This window comes from Platichthys flesus, chromosome 24 (assembly GCF_949316205.1).
Source record: "Platichthys flesus chromosome 24, fPlaFle2.1, whole genome shotgun sequence".
Lineage (NCBI taxonomy): Eukaryota > Metazoa > Chordata > Actinopteri > Pleuronectiformes > Pleuronectidae > Platichthys > Platichthys flesus.
In genome coordinates this window covers 6,132,013-6,149,321 of record NC_084968.1, presented here as the reverse complement: position 1 = coordinate 6,149,321, position 17,309 = coordinate 6,132,013, and the positions used below count along the sequence as shown (strand labels likewise).

The window sequence follows — 17,309 nt, the reverse complement described above, 5'->3', positions numbered from 1 at the left end:
CTATATTATCATGGAGTCATCATTGTCTTCCTCCTGTTGAGATGGAGCAGGGCCCCCCCTTCTACCGCTGCTGCTGCTGAGGAGCTTCAGCGCCAGACGGGAGGCCTTCGCAGACGGAGGCCCCAGGGCGGAGGAAGAGGAGAGGGAGGAGGACGTGTGGAGGGAGGATGAAGGCATGGGAGCCACGGTGGCTCTGACCCTGCTGTTTGATCCCAGTTGGCGACTCTGGTTTTGTGGCTGAATGGAGACAATGCACACCCTTCACATTTCAAATTCACAATAATACCTTAAAGTTCTGAACTCACAAGATAAATAGGCAAATCAATTGAGTACTGCAGGAGAGAGGAGTAAAGAAGTCGTGAGATAAGACTTCATATAAGGTGGAACCAAAGAGAGATAAAGAAAAAAGGAGAAGGACATTAACAGAGTGTTTGTATAAACAATCCCAAACATGCAGCTGAGTGTCAGCACACTGGACAAATCAAAAGCTTCCCTTCTGCAGAACACAGAAAACATTGTTTCTTTATTGTCGTGAACAATTTGCATGTTGTCATGATAGCCTTATCGAGCCGGATGACTCTTTTCACCAACAGCTACATGCTCTGAGGTCACAGTAGGTTCCAGTTAATGTGAAGGAAATAAAATGGCTTTCTCCCTGACCCACACTGCATCTTTCATTGAAAATTCATGGTAATCTGTCCAGTAGATTTGATGTAATGCTGCCCCAACACTAACAGACAGACTAAAAAACATTGCACCACTTGAAATACATTGACAGCTTTCTATCTGCTTTTTCTCCTGAGGCCGACTTCAGCAGTTTGCTGCAGCACTTCCCTTCATCAGAGAAAATAATAATTTACAAGAAGATCAAGTTTGTACATGTGTGTGTGTGTGTGATTATATTAAGAGTTTCAGTGTATCTAGAGAGTGCTGCCATCCGGCGGACCAAAAAGTGACAAATGAGGGGGAAATCTCAATAGTAAATCAATGTATAAGGCATGAAAGAGGTTCATACAAATATTTGTGCTCTTTTTAGCTAAATAGTTGGTCTTTAATCGTGTGATAATGGTTGTGTTCATATGAGGGCAGCCCTTTGTGACCTTTACACTGTCATAAAACTGTGTTGTTTACCTGTCTAGGCGGTCTGCCGGCTGTGGCCCTAGCGCCCTCTGCTGGTTGAGACTGGTCTCTGAGGAGAGCTGGTGGCTGGAGCCTGGAAACATCGATCATCTTCATCATTGTCAGGATCAAATAAAAATCATGATGTAATGAAACTAGGGATTAAGATTCAGTATGAAAACGTTGAATCATTTTCACAGATTCCTATAGAAACGGACCCTCTGCTGGTCATTTTAGAAACCACAGGTTTCAGGTATCTCTGCTTCACCTGCAGTCTTCGTCCATTTTTATTTACATGTTTTATAAACGTGTCTCTGGTGCAGACCTGTATGGGTAGCGTGGCTGTGAGAGCAGGCCTCTGCTCTTCAGATGCTGGTAGAGGTTACTTCTCAGAGAGAGGGGGTTGAACACAAACTCCTCGTCCAGCTGAGAGAGACAACTCTGACACACAGAACAGAGACAGAAAACATGCAGGTATCAACCAAAGCAGCACATCAGAATGTCGAGACTGTTTGAAAGTTTACAGTTTTGTGGTTCCTGAAATCAGTGCACACATTTGTGATTTAAATGTATCTATAGTATTTCTCCTATATAAATGCTTCTGTCTGTGTATGTACCGTGTGTATAACCCACTAAGTTTAAACCCTAACCTGAACTGTCTGCATGACATCAGGTGCAGGGTCCTGAGTTGAGATAGGCTGATGGCAGGGCAGCAGCAACTCTCTGGAGGCCACAGGCTTCAGAAGGAGGGTGAGAGACGGGGACGGCTGGAGGACATAGTGAGAAAACACACCTGTATACACACAAACATATAGATGAGTGCATACACGCATACAAACACACACAAACACACACAAACACACACAGACCTGAGCTCTGGGCTGTCGACATTTGGACAGGCTCCACCTGCAGCAGCAGGAATAAGTCACGACTCTGCAAAAAAAGGCAACTTAGATAATGTCACAAAATTAATGTTTGTAGGTTGGTTTGGTTTTAGCAAAACTAAGCAAAAAACAACTGTACCGATTTGAATGAAATCGTGTGGGGGGATGGGGCATGATCCAATGAAGACCACATTTTTGCAGGGATCCGCGTAAGACAGCAAATCCATTTTCATTGATTCATAGATCTTAATGAAAAAAATCTGCCATGTTGTCTGATACTACTGAAGTTAAATGTGGTTTCATAAGGGGACTGTTGGGCCTTATGGACTTATGCCATCTTCTGAGTGTCATTCCTGATTAGTTTTATTTAGATTTCACAAGTGTTTCAGGATTTTTGAGCTTGTTTTTCTGTTACTTCCTGTTTTACTTTGAAGTTTCAATTTGCCATGTGTGTCTTTTGCTGGTTTTACTCCCTGTTTTAGTCGGGTGTGTTTCACCTGTGCCCTATTATCCCTTTCTACCGTGTGTATTTAGTCTGTGCTCCTTTCGTTTCCGCTCTGTTCCCTGGTGTTTCACCATGTTTTGCTTCCAGAGATCTGCACCTACCTGCCCTGCCTGATGTTTGCTCCGCAAGTTCCTGTAATCTACATCCCACTGAACAAATATGACTAATACCAATCTAGTCTTAAACCTACAACCTGGTTTATGTGATGCATAAACACACACATAGATTGGCAGTGTGAGATAAAACATCCTGGAATTGTCAAAACAGTCCTAGATGTGAATATGTGCAGCTGAAACAGAAACAGTGTGGTCCCAGCTTAGACAGCCATACGAGAAGTTTTCTTGTTGTCAGATGTTTCACAAGTTCTTTTTGAGGCTTTCTGTCAATGTCCAAATTGTGAGTCACACACCCTGAGTGTGTGGCAGAGAGCGTGGAACAAGTTGTGGTTGGCCTCCATTTCTTCCCAGTCCAGCTGCCAGCAGGTGGTGGGACGGATCACCATTGGCAGGCCGTACAACACACTCTCACACACTCCCTCTGCACGCAGAACCCTGTAACACACACACACAGCAGCACCTTGGTCAGCCTACAAGATGAAGGACTGGTGTGTCTCGAGATGTGTTTCAACAGCATATAGCAGAGGATCAGGATGACATCATCCCTGCTGAGGTAAAGTGTGAAGCTTCATTTGAATGTCACTGCTGCAAACCATTTTTAGTATGGAAAGCAAACACACACACACATACACACACAAAAACAACTCTGATATTGACCTGTATGCAAAACAAATACTCAGTCAACCAAAACATCTTACAGCAGCTCCTGTAAATGTAAAACCAATGCAAATCAGGGAAAAGAAAGAAACTGTTAAGCTGGTTTAGCGGTGAGACAGTGTAGACACAACACAGTGCAGCCCTCACATGTGTATGGGATGCTTTGTGTGTGTGTGTGTATGTGTGTGTGTATTATTTGTCTTTGAACATCACTCATCTGCTACTGATAACCCAGTAACTGAGTTCTTAAATATCAAGTGTCATGTGCTGTATGTATATTTTGTGTAATGACACTTGAAAATGATAAATCACAAACTTTTAATTTGATATTCAGACTTATTTGGTTCAGCTAAACAAGAATCTCACAGGCTTTTAGACATTTCAATTTTATTAGATTGTGATACAAATATTCAGGACTTCATGTGAATATACTGGAATAAATACAGTTTGATATGTTTCACCCTGGGAGCTCCCACTGATTTAATTGATTGGTAGAGCTACTAAACTCCTATGCTTCAGGCCGTAATCTAGATCTTCTAACCATCACTTGCTAATGGTTCCTAAGTCGAGGTTGGTAACTAAGGGTAACCAGGCTTTTGTCATCAGGTCCCTGAGAATCCTTTATCATAACCGATGTGAGTGGTAGAGCTTTTGATTGGCTCCTACTGAACGGGATAGATCTGAGATCTGTGGTCAGTTGCTGCCTGACGTCTTACTTGATTACTTTCAGTCTCTGTGGTGGTGAGCTCTGATTGGCTGAGCCCTTGGCGACAGACAGGAAGTCCCGGACGCTCTCAGTCTTTACTCCCAGGTTGGGGGTCAGAGGGATGAGTGCGGGGCTGATCAGACGCTCCTGCATGTCACACTTCACACACACTACTCAGGGGACAAATGCCATAAGTGCAAGATATAATATGCAGAAAAACAACTGGTCACACAATCTCGGTGTTAGCACTAGTTTGGATATAAACAACATTGGTCACCTCCTATACAATCAGCGTATTAGTAAACTATATAATTTCATTGCATAATGCACAAAACATCCATGTGTGTGTGTGTGTGTGTGTGAGCGTTGTTTCTAACCTGGGATGGGACTGTCCGTGGGGCTCGGCAGTAGGAGGTGGAGGTGCTCTCTGTCACCTCCCTGCTCTTGAAGCCATGATTTCAACACACTCTCCACGGCGAACACGCTGTTTTCCACTCGCTGCAGCTCGATCTCCGTCCCCAACATCAGACACTCTACAGACACACACGTGGACGAATATATATACAGGTGTAAGTAGACCACAGACAACAACACGTTATTTAAAGGTTTCAAAGTTTCAAAGTTGTTTCTTTAAATAATTTAGCTAAAGTTGAACATCTTCTCTAATTGTTTCTTAAGGACGTTCCTGGGGCAAATGAACTTTTAAACCATTACCCTCTGTGACCACTAGATGGAGGCAACATGTTATAAATTCTAAACAGTTTAGCCTCAGCGACTGAAGAACCCTGAACTTGATGATATCTGAGGCTTTAGGTGTCTCGGGATCATTCAAAGTCCTTTTAAAGTTCATCTGGATGAGAAGGCCTGACTTTGATTTGCTGAAGGGGAAAAAGCAGGAGTGCAGTTTGGATGAAGACACAATACTCAGCCTGATAATTCCTCTGCTTTGGTTTATTTTTGTAAATTGATGTATACCTCCGTCATCTTTTATTTGCGTTATCTCAGAGGACAGACTGAACTGTTCCTGCTCTCCTCCTCATTTTCCTACTGATTTCCACTTTTCATTACAAACAGAGACGACCCTATATGGACCTGCCCCACCCACCTCCTGTCCTGCTCTCCCTCTGTGTCCATTTATTATTGCAAACGAGACACAAACCATTCCGAGCAGCCCTCTCCTTCTTTCCCCTCTATCTGGTGTTTAATAGTTAATGACCCATCAGGAGATAACTAATGGGACCAAAGGGAGAGGAGATTAGCAGGAGGCACTGTAGCGAGTAAGGGGAGATACAGGCAGGGGAGAGGCAGAGAGAAAGGGGGGATAATGGGATGGAAGAATATTTGAAATATCCCAGTCAGGAACTAGAAAAAACTCCTAAATTCCTACAATAAAATATGTCAATGCTTCTTTTCATCTGTCAGAGGGAGATGCAGAACTGAGGTTTTTGATTCCGGGCAAAAGTTATTCAAAGAGTTCATCTGGAAATAACAACTTGATCTGACGGGAAAGAATTATGTTTGCTTAAGGATGTTTTATGGTCTGATCCTTGCTGGGTGAAGGATGAAGGCTGAGAGAGAGATACAGTAGATCAAGAGGGTAACAAAGATGGAAGTAATAGCACTTTTGCTTTACAAGTTCCCTTTAATGTGTCAAAAAAAGCTGTTAAGTCAAGATGCTTTGCTTTCAACTGCGACACATGCCGCACTGCTCTCGCTCCAAGTGATCTGTGGATTAAACAACTAGTAGGAATTCTTGGATTCTTAGGATCAGAACTATAATAAGACATGTACTCCTCTGTAAAATGGCATCAGAACAGTTATGATCCTGCATGAAATGCTAAATGACTGCAGAGAAAACTAGTGGATCGAGAACAAGGAGGATACAAATCCTACTAACCCAAAAGTAATTAGAAAGAGAGAGGCAGAATATATGGTTGAAAGAGTAGGAGGGAGGATGTGGTCAGGAAATGGTGATGGGAAAGATAGAGAAAGCTACTGGAGATGGTCAGAGATAGAGAAAAAAGGCTAATCGATACCCACTCGCTCCAATAATGTCTGTCTGGGGAATAGGAATAGAGAGAGCAGGAAACAGAGCAAGTGATAGAGGGAGGGAGGGAGGGAAGAATTATGGAAGTTGTTAGAGCAAAGAGGGAAAGAAAGTATAAATTACAGATAGGACGGAGAGCACAGAGGAGAAGGGAATGATAAGATGAGATGGACGAGGAGACGAATGGGAGGGGCGGGTGAGGGGGTGATGGATCACACTGTTGGAAATACTTGTAATTCGTAAACAGTGTGTGTGTGTGTGTGTGTGTATGTAATTGTACACAATTATTATTTTGTTAGGGCATTTTCCAGCATAAACACTGACCTTGTCAGGACTAGAATTCAAATCCTATCGCTGTGTGTGTGTGTTTGTGTATGTGTGTATGTATATGCTTTTAAATTTATATTTGGATTATGCATTTAGTTTCAATTGAAGCTATGTATTGGGCCAATTTAAGTCCTCCTTAAGTAAGAAGAAGTGTGTGTGTGTGTTTGTAAGACATAAACACTTCCAGAAAAAAAGGAAAGAAAGCTTCTCACAGCAGCATAAAACCACCCAGACAGTCATAAGTGTGTGTGAGTGTGAATATATGTATATTCCACAGAGTAATATGTTACCAGCCGAGTGAGACATAGGTGAGAGCAGTTAACCCTGACGGGAACTGAGGTAATGTTGCTGTCCGTCTCTCCAGCAGCCTTATCTGCGTTCATGAAGGATTTGTTTACCTTGCTAAATCCTCCCGTCCCTCCGTCTCGATCTTTGCGGAGTTCATGAAGTGTGTGTTTACTGCAGGTACGCAAGATATACAAAAAAAACGAAATCAATTAAGCTTTAGCATCCCCCACTTCCCAGCTGTTACTGTTCTATGTGCCCTGTCTGTGTTGGAAGATTAAGAATCTATTAAATTATGAGGCAGACCATGTAACTCAGCCCTCTCATCTAAAAGTTTAACAGCTCGCCTGAATCTCATTAACATGTCCTGCATATGTGTGTGTGTACGAGAGAAGATAAAGTGTGACACCCATGCTGAGGTAAGGAAACATAGTCGTAGTGGAATCTCATGAAGTGTGTGTGGTGCGAGTGTTGTAAGTTTACAATGACATAAGCTCCTGGTGGAGTCATGTAGGAGGATTACAGGTTAAATATCTCAGTGAACAAATATTAATATATGTGAATGGCTCAACTACTGCCGGATGTGGAAGATGTCTTCTTAGGAAGAATTTTGAGAATTTTGAGAATAAAGTGGAAATGTCGAGAATAAAAATTTAAATTTCAGGATTAAAGTCAACAAACTAAACATCAAAATGCAAGGGCCCTGCAATGAAAGCAATTCGTTTGAACGAGTATTAAATTGGGATCTATTTAATTTAAATGTGCTTCCATAACAGGAGGTATGCATTAAATTTGGAGGGTAAAACCTTCAACTTTCAATTCTACTATCAAGTCCTCAGATTAAAAGAGCAGCTTTGCAACAAGAAGGACAACATCCTTGTTTCTAGTAGGTTCAACTGTAGCTTCTACAATCTATCTGTTGAAATTAACGATAACTGCAGGAACTGAGTCATCACATTTCTTGTAACACACATAGTCATATAGGGAATAGCTGCTAAATGTCTTGCCTGCTTCATTTTACATTGGCATCTCTCATCTGGCTCCCCTCATATGACCTGAAATATTTTCCAATCCAAATAACTCCATATGAAGATGCACAATTGAGACACATCATGTCAATATTTTTGCTTTAATTTGAAAACCTAGTGGTGCTGCAGTTCTGTTGAGATTTGCCAAAGGGCAAAGACACTTGTGATTCACCTACACACACACAAATACCCTTGAAACTAAATTTGATTAGAGGGAAATGTAATGACTTCACTTGAGCTATAATTTCCCTGGAGAGGCATGTGTTCTTTTTGTTAAATAAATGACTGATGTGATGGCGTTCAGAGGAGGTGGGTTAGTTAACGGCTGTGATAGGAGGGCCGGGCTGTTAATTTTGAACAATTCACATGGCTTGCATTCAAATTACAGAGCCCCCTGGTGTCATTTGGGAAAAAAAACATAATTCATGGCCACAAGATAATAACGAATTGGAACAAGATAACTAAGTTGTGTCTTAAACTTTAATAAGTTTTGAAGAAATGCTAGAAATACAAAAGGGTAGCAAGGACAGTTTATTAAGATTGACAAGCATCTTGATCGCCCCCTGGGGGCTTACTGCATTATAGGTCGTAAACAAGGAGCAAGTTGAGATACATCATCCATCTTTATATACAGTCTTTGGGGGGAACCAACTTAATTGGCTACGACTGCAGACATGATATCAAGGGGCCTGTTTGTTTCTTTCTCTGATCGCTAAGACCCTCTTTGCTTTGTAAGTAGATGATTGGGATAATATTAATATGTACGAATTACACTGCACAGATACAAATCCATCCTGCTCTCTGGTCTTTCTCTCAATGTCCATCCATGTTATTTATTTTTCCGAGCCCCTACTCTCTCTGACCGACCCTGCAGGACCACACCCAGTAATATTTCCCTTTACTTGCATTAGGACAAGTACATCCTCCTCATGTCCATAGACCAGTGTAACATTAGCGTGGCTGGGGAAACCAGTGACAATGTTAGCTAATGCATGACTAGAACAGGAAGTGGAGCACTGCACTACCATCCTGTGTTCACTCATTCATTTCGATATGGATCAGCTTGACCAGATGCAGATAATGGAAAGAGTGCTGCGTAATGGTGGAAATCCTTGTAAAAGCCTCTGACCATTACATCGCGCAATTCTGGAAAGATCCCACTAATGGAGGACTACTCTGGAGTTTGTCAATAGCCTGGAGCTCTTTGTTCTGTTGTAGTTAATTTGTTGAGTTATGATTATTCTATTCAAGTTCTGTTATTTTTGAAAGCATATTCATTTATTTCTAAGAACGTTATTATTAAATGAATAAATGTGCATTTTTTCATTCATTTTCCTTACATAACATTACTAATGAGGTCAGATGACAAAAAACTAACAACTGCATTAAATCTTAAAGTAAATGAGCTTCTTTCACAGTGACACTTCAAAAGGGTGGGAGATTACAGAGTTTGAGGTATTTCATTAAAGTGCAATTCCAATTTTTCACAACTTGGATTGTATTCCTGTAAGTTTCAATCAGTTCTACTGATTATGGTGGCATTGTTCTGCTGATTTATTCTTAACCCATATTCAGAAAGTTGAATCATCCTTTAATACCTACTTTGCAACAAGATATCGGGTATACGCTCATTTTTCCTATGCAGTAACCCTTTGTCTGACAATTGATTATCAAAAATTGACTCCCATTAATTCACAAACTAACTCAGCTTATGTTGTACAAACAACAATTCTGTTACTTGGCACAGATGTGTCAATTGAATACACAGATGAAGCAATACTGTGATATGAACCTAATGCATGGCTCTGGGACAAACTTCAGAGTGTGCATAAACATGAAGTTAGCACAGATGAATGTCTGCGTGTGGAATTCCCCTCTTACATCCATATCTCACTTACAGAGAGCGACACAGTCGACACACACTCTGTCCTTGTCAGTGAGTGTGTCTGTGTGAGCAATAATGATGAATAGCTCATTGATGTAGTTTTGGACAGGGACAAGTAGGACATTGATCATCTGGTCTGAAACACAGGCACTCATCACACCAGCGGCTGTGTGACCTAATTGCCTCGCAGTCACTTCTGTTAGGGGCGTGCGATCATGGAGACAATCAAAGCAGACGGACACTTTTGAAAAGGACAAGAGGACGACCGCACAGTTATCTGGCTGTAATTACTATTGAGGACGAACAGAAAGAGAGGGCAGAAATAGAAAAGTGACAAATGGTTACGAGAAGGTCAAAAAAGGGGGCATCTTCAATGGCAGCCGATTTAATTCTGTACACATGCAAAATGAGATTGGATGGAAAATGGAGTAACAAATTCCTCCATGTTCCTGCCCTCAATTTGTGGTGCTTACACGAAGTTTCCATAGACTACCACAAATCTGTTGCGACAATTAAAAAAAAAGGATACCTGTCATGTTGGGGAAGAGGAATTGCCGCCACGTTAATTCACACAAATCATATTATAATGAGCATTGCCAGCGTATAGAGAGAAAAGCGACAGCCGGAGATCAACTGCTTGTTTTCAAGCAGAATGTGGAAACAGGGGTGGATGGCATATGGAGACGGACACGGCGGCTCAGAGAGGGTGGCAGCTGACTCCTTTTGAAGCACTTGAAACAGGACAAGAGGACAGAAGATGAGAGGAGCTCTGCAGACTGTGCTCAAGGAGGTTCAGCGCAGAAGAGAGGGTTACAGAAGAGGAGAAGACGAAAAGACATCAGAAGGATATATACTTAAGGACAATGACAACAGTTTATCAGAGTTGCAATGATGCAATCCCAAAAATCTACTTTCAATGACTCAACAATAGTTTACTCTTAAGTGACTCTCAAACACTTATGGTTTTATTTTCATTAAATGTCCCCTAACCAGAGTACCATGTATACGTGTAACTTAGGACTCTTTCAAATTAAAATAACAGGTGTGAAAGGCGCCTCGAACTGTGGTCCAGACCAGCTGAAACTGAGGCTGGTGATACTGGTAGTAATACCATAATAACATAAGAGTGACAAGGAAATTTATCAAATGACGCGGTTCAATCACTTTCTCGATCAGACAACTAACCACCAAACCAGTCAATGTCTGATGCACACCCATCTACAAACCAATCAATGTCAATTGTAGTTAGATGCAGCCCACGTGTATATACGGGTGATGACAACAGGACTTATGTCATACAAAAGACATAACTGTGCTCCCAATAGTGTGATATGAAACCAAACCTTACCAGATCAATTGTTGCAATATAAAAAGCCTTGGCCCAGACCTACTGGTGTGGAAATGCCCCTTTAGTAGAAGACAAGTAGCAAGAAAACCGGTAGCAGAACTGACTGATAAAAGGGAGAGTAAAGAAGAAATGAGAGCAGGGCTTTGACTGCAAACGTGATAGTAAATAACAGACCTCTCAGCAGAGATGGGAAGAACAGTCATGTTTTACATAAGCACCTTAAAAGTCAAGATGTGAGAGAAAACCTGAGGCAAATTAAAATTATAAAGTGGGAGGTTGAGTTTAATTAATGTAGTGCTGATAAAACAAACATGGCAACTTGTTTATTTTTTAAGTAAAAACACTGATAAAAAAAACAATAATAATTTAGCACATTTTTATACTGTTTATATGTAATGAGTGTGTTCAGGAATATTGCAACAGGGTGGGCAAAGCGGGCCCACAGCAGAGAGGGGACTCAGGGAAAGGCTGATTATCTTGGTCCACAGACATTTTGTGCAATTCCCCTTACGATGCCCCCCTCCTCGATGTCTATGATCGAGGAGACTGCTAGATTGCCATGTTCGGATTCTGCTATTAAACCTCCGGGCCTTCCTGCAATTTCAGATACAATTTTCCACCTCCAACTTTTCCCTTTGGAGAGAGAGGTGATGAAGGTGGCAGAAGGGTATGATTGATTGGCAGCAGACAGAGGCAGGTGGGCAGAGGTGTTTAATAGCTGTGAACTACTCAGAGGAGTTTCAAGGTTTCCTTTATCTTCTTTCTCCGTCCACCCCCTTGCTTTTCTCTTCATTAACCATATGTTGTTCTTAACAAGATGATGACAAAAAACCTGCAAGAAGGAGGGATCACGATACCTCTCTTCCTGCAAGATGCAACCACATGAAAAGGTATGAGACCCAACCCTATTAGACCCTTATTGCATGGAGAAGACTCTGACTATTAAGAGGAAATGCAGGGTTAAAGACTAGTAAGGTCGTGGCCACGAAGCAGGAAAATACAGTGTGGGACAAATAGCTTATATCCTTGTGTGAAGAGTGATGCCAGTCTCCATCTGTCTGATCACCTGCTGCTCTGCTAACATCACAGAGAGGTGTGAACAGCCTGACCTTGGCGTGTGGGTAGCAATATGGAAAACAAACCACTCCTCATTTTCATGCTTCTACTCCGTCGGTCATGTTAAACAATATTTATTCACAATTAAAAGAATGACACAGGAAGCAAATATTGTCTCACCGTCCTCATCTGTGTCCCTGTGTGTGTGTTTGTGTGTGTGCGTGTATAGTGTTCCTCCTCTCTGTCTGAACATTTTGAAGCAGCTGTGGTTGTCTGTGTCTGCAGGTCTGGGTGGGGTTTCCTCCCAACAACGTTTAGTATAACCACACGCCAAACTGAATTAGCTGACTGTGACGGAAAATCAACTGGCTTTAAGAGACAGAGGAAGAGACTGAGCGGGAGAGGGTGACCCCGTGTTGAGCAGCTGCAGGTGTGTGGTTGAAATCGTAGCTTACGGGGAAAAGTCTGGGGGAGAGGGGAAAAAAAGGTTTTTACACAGAACTAATTACACAAAAATGTAGGAATCGTGTTTATTAGCATCCTATGGGAACTGAGTTCACACAGGGCAGGCGTTAGCTGCACATGACCGATGCACTGCAGAGGAAATCAGAAATACCAACAATAATTACAATAAACCTCTAAGTACTTCCAGGGACTCACTCAATTAAATTTGTCATGACAACCCTCGAAGGATAAGCGGTGTAGACAATAGATGGGAAAAACTGGGGGGACTTTCGAACTTCTGAATCTATACAATCAATGAAATAAAACCAGACAGTATTCGTGATGAATCTCATTCATTTTTCTAGGTCATGGTATCATCAGAAATTGTAAATGTGAACAAAGGCAACTGGACCTGCTTGTCTGTCGCTTGACATTTCACCTCTTACCCAAAAAGCTTCTTCACCTTTACCCCCGCACCACATCAACTCTGAAAACTGGCCCATCTCCCTTCAAACCGGCCAATCAGAACCCTTCCTCCTCTATTCCTCATCATCACCACCAGCAACTCGCCCCCTACAGAAAGTCTCCTTTATATCTTAAGCACTTAATTCATTGGACTGCTTCCATCGTGTTCTACTTCCTGCCAGGGTCTAAGCACCACAGTCTATTCCTGCAGTTCACGATAAATAAAATTCTATTCTGACTCATTTGATTCTCTGTAAGTCGGTCCTCATTGAAATGCTATTTGGAGACCCTAGTGTATTACGTATACAAATCCTTTTTTAAGGCTTTTGTCTCAGTTGGGGTCAAGTAAGTTGTATTGACACTCCAGTGCCCTTCACCGTCCAGATGACCACAGTTAATACAAACACATTTGCAAGCATTTGTGCTTAAAAAAACAAACAACCACACGGTCTTTGCTCTGTTCGTCTTAAATCTTTGTAAAGAGGAGGCCAACTGAGTCGAGAAGATGCCTCTTGGGAGAGATGGAAGATTCACATTATTATTGTAATGCAAAACGTGAAAGGAGTCTCATTCTAAGCCCTCGGGATGAAGACTTGGTCTACCCTTTTAAAATTCTGGGCTGTAGGCCAATGGATTATAATCCTCCTCTCAAGGGGTGAAACATTTTGAGATTCATTATTCCTGCGATTCAAAACGGGTATTGTGAGATGTTTGCTGATCCAACTGTGGCCGTGTGGGGTGTGGGAATGGCTTAAGGTTTCCGGAGGAGGCAAATGAGGAGAATGACAACGCGGAAAGGAAAAGAGCGTGATGTGTTCAGGGTGGCAGTCACACAGATGATACACACCGCAGGCAGTGTAACGATTAATATGATTACACAATGCAGAACACCCACAGTCTTGGCAACATGTAGATATTCAGTTGTGACATGATCTATTGTGAAAACAGGCTTCCTTCAGTGTACACAAAAGGTATTGTTTAGTCATGTTTACTTCATCGTTGTATAATTTATATGCTGATATACCACAACCCTGTTTAAGGCTATTAAACTAATTAATTTCATGTTTAAAGTGCATGTTTTTGAGAATTTGGCTACAAAAACAAATTTCTTTGCAGCCCTCTAATCACAGAGCCTGGTTTTATTGTAAGCAGACCCACTTCTAGAAAAACCCTAGGTGATTAGGGCAGAGGAATTGAATAATCTAGGTTAATACATCATATATCTATGATAATGCAAAAGAGATACAGTGAGATAAAAGCAGAGAGGAAATGTAATACTTCACTGGAAGCCTGCGAAATACCAGGGAGGAGTGAGAGAGAGAAAAAACAGAGCAAACACATAGGAAAAGAGGAAGAGTGAGGCAGAGGAGAAAGAAAAGAAGTAATTAAAGAAGTGCAGAGAGAAGAGATGGAAAGAAGAGAGAGTCCTCTCATCTCTCCGTTCTGCTTTGATGGAGCGCAGCAGCTCCTGTGAAGCCAGGTATGATTAAAGGAGGAGTGAAGATTATATGGGAACCCCCCCTACCACTGCAACCCCTCTACACACACACAGTGGAGAAAAGGTGCAGAAAGAAAAAATGTTGAGTCACTCGTCTATGACATGTTTCTACTCAGATCCCAACCTGCAAAAACAGACATGCCATGCAAATGAAATGACATATCACTGAATCACTGATCAAATCTCAGTCCAACCCATGAGTCAGTCTGCGTCTATACCCGTAGATCAGAGATCCCAAAACAAAAATTGCAGCAATTTGCTAAGTTTTTTAACCAGTAAAGGGATTTTATGAAGTTTGAATATTTTTCATGTTACATTACCAACACATTCATTCAAAATATACTAATGAAAGGGGTCACAAAACTGTAATCCCTTTCATTAGTATATTGCCAATTTAATTTAAACTAAATTGGCAAATATTGCATTTACTGATGTGCAGAATCCTACAGCACTTTATCAGAGATGAGATATCTTTCTGATAGTTTAAAATTTAAGTTCTCTAGGTGATAACAGAAGGGGATGTAGCTCAGTGGTAGAGCGCATGCTTCGCATGTATTCAATCCCCAGCATCTCCAGTCTGTCTTACACTTTTCTCACTGATGGTAGTGGAACTGTGATCGAAATGAAGTATTTGTTTCGAGTGTTGCAAGTTACAAGTGTTCCCTCTTATGGTCCAAATGCGGTGAAGGTTTGTCACAATGTGTGCATGAGAGGAAATTATCTTTACCTCAGAGATGAAATAAGGAGAGAAAGAAAGATGTTTGAGGCTGACTTAGTGTAGACAGAGAGAGAGTATAAAGATATAAAATATTACTTTTTGCACTCAAGTTGATTTGTTATTGATCATAGTCTGACCTCATTATGGCAACCGCTAAAAGGTATTTCAGCTGATGTGTGGGCTGAACATCTACAATCTGTATAATATTATGATTAACTCTATGGGATTTAGCTCAGTGTGAGTGTGTGCTTCACATGAATGGTGTCCTTGGTTCAATCTCAAGCATCTCCAACTAATACTATTACATTTATATAGAATTATCCTTTGTCTTAAACGTTTACAAAAACTGAAAGGCAATTATTGGCTTGATTTGTCCCACTGAAGAATTACCAAATAAAGGTGCAGTTTCACTGTCAAATTTATCACTGTATTTTCCTTTGCATCTTTGCAACTGGGTCTGATTGAAGGTTTGTCTCACCCTTTGGAGAAACTCTCTCCTGGAGCCAAATTACAGCACCTATCAGGCCATATTCCACTGATTAATAAGGAAGAGAGAAGCAGTCTGCAACCAAAAGGCCATTTAGGCTAATGCGAACACTATATCAGCTGCAGGTGACCTCACCGAGTCTCCTTGTCCTAAGATTAATCTCCAGCATCTCCAAACTTTGTTATGCACTGAGGTGTCTTCAGTATATATTGACTGATGCAAATAAAATAACTTTGTGAGAAAGATACATAAAAGAATGTGGTTCAGTGCTCACTAGTAAGGTATCCTGGGCTGACTGTGTGTGTGTGAGAAAATGTTTACCTCCGACCTCAGAGCTTAACCGTAGCAAAGCAGGAGCTTATTGATGTGAGACAGATGGGTGGATGGATGGAGAATAAATCAATGTAGGAATAATACACAACCGCCAAAAGAAATATCACAAGCAGAATAAACACTGTCTCTTCAAAGTAGGATTTAGTGCCTAAATATATGTGGAGGGATCAACTGCATTGTCACTTTGATAGACACTTGCAAACTAGGTAAACAAATAAAATAAACACCTCATCAAAGCTGAGATGTGTGAAGAATTTGGGATATATATGCGATGATAAGAAAGTGATTTTTGAGAAGTACACGCCACAGGGATTTATAGAACAGCGCACTTCATTATATAATTCTGACAAAAGAAGAAACACACAAATACACACGCACAGATATGCATAATGATTTAAAACAACTGAAAATAAAAATTTGAATAATAGTAAGGGTGGCTTTGGGTAGAAGCTTGTGACACTTCCCTCTCCAAGTCTTTTACATCATAAGTGACATGCGCAAATATTCAAAATCTGTTAACTTGAGATGAAGACCAAAGAATCACAAACACTGTCCATTACTTGAACGAACCTTAGAAACATGAAACTTCATCCTGAAGCCTTAATCAGCATGAATAATATATATGAGGAAAGGAATGATGAAGGTCTAAAAGTCAAAACATTGCCTTCATAGAGTCAGATCATTGGACCAACAGGCCACTTGTCTCTTCGATTTTAATAGTTTACAATTCAGTGTATTTTAGCCAGTTTAGAATTTAATTGTACTAGACTAGACACAGTTTTTAAGAAGAGAAGGCGATGTAGCTCTGTGGGAGAGTGCATGCTCTGCATATATGAGGTCCGGGGATCAATCCCCTGCATCTCCATGACTTTTAATAATTGTCCTCTTTTAATAGTTTGAGAGGAGAAATAGAAAACACCTGCTATGATCAGCACGGAGGCTTTAGATCTACTGTGACTAAACAAATATCAGACTTGTGGCAATCAAACCACAGTCACAAGTGATACTACTACTAGCAAATACAACACTGCCAGCATATTATTGCATGATGGCACTTTGAAGTTGTAATTGTAATCAGTTTTACTATGGGATACTAAAGCTGAATCTATTTCAGAAGCTTTGGAGAGAGACAACCACAGGTAACAAAGTTTCACATTGAATGTATATTTAAAAGCTGTCTATTCTAAATATTCAACGATTGATTGAAATCTATATCTATATGGGTCACAGAATAAGGTCATATACAGCGTATACAGATGGATGATGTGTCTCCACTTCCTCTCACTAAACAGTAATTATGCCAAAAATACATGTGTAATAGGAACTACTTAAAATGACAGAAACCCTCTTTGAGAAAAACGTATTTGATGTGTACTGTACTAACCATTTCTTGGGAGCTGT

At 41.0% G+C, this 17,309-nt stretch overlaps 1 protein-coding gene across 1 annotated transcript in view; it reads right to left on the bottom strand.

The window, feature by feature from the left end:
• m1ap (meiosis 1 associated protein) overlaps window positions 1–17,309 on the bottom strand; it is a 38,869-nt gene continuing 21,560 nt past the window's right edge. Inside the window, exons 4-11 of the mRNA XM_062384534.1 lie at window positions 4,365–4,520; window positions 3,998–4,157; window positions 2,918–3,059; window positions 1,989–2,052; window positions 1,770–1,912; window positions 1,445–1,560; window positions 1,132–1,213; window positions 1–237 (exon numbers count right to left, since the gene is read on the bottom strand). Coding sequence (XP_062240518.1) covers window positions 1–237; window positions 1,132–1,213; window positions 1,445–1,560; window positions 1,770–1,912; window positions 1,989–2,052; window positions 2,918–3,059; window positions 3,998–4,157; window positions 4,365–4,520 — 1,100 coding nt within the window. The remainder of the gene's footprint in view (window positions 238–1,131; window positions 1,214–1,444; window positions 1,561–1,769; window positions 1,913–1,988; window positions 2,053–2,917; window positions 3,060–3,997; window positions 4,158–4,364; window positions 4,521–17,309) is intronic.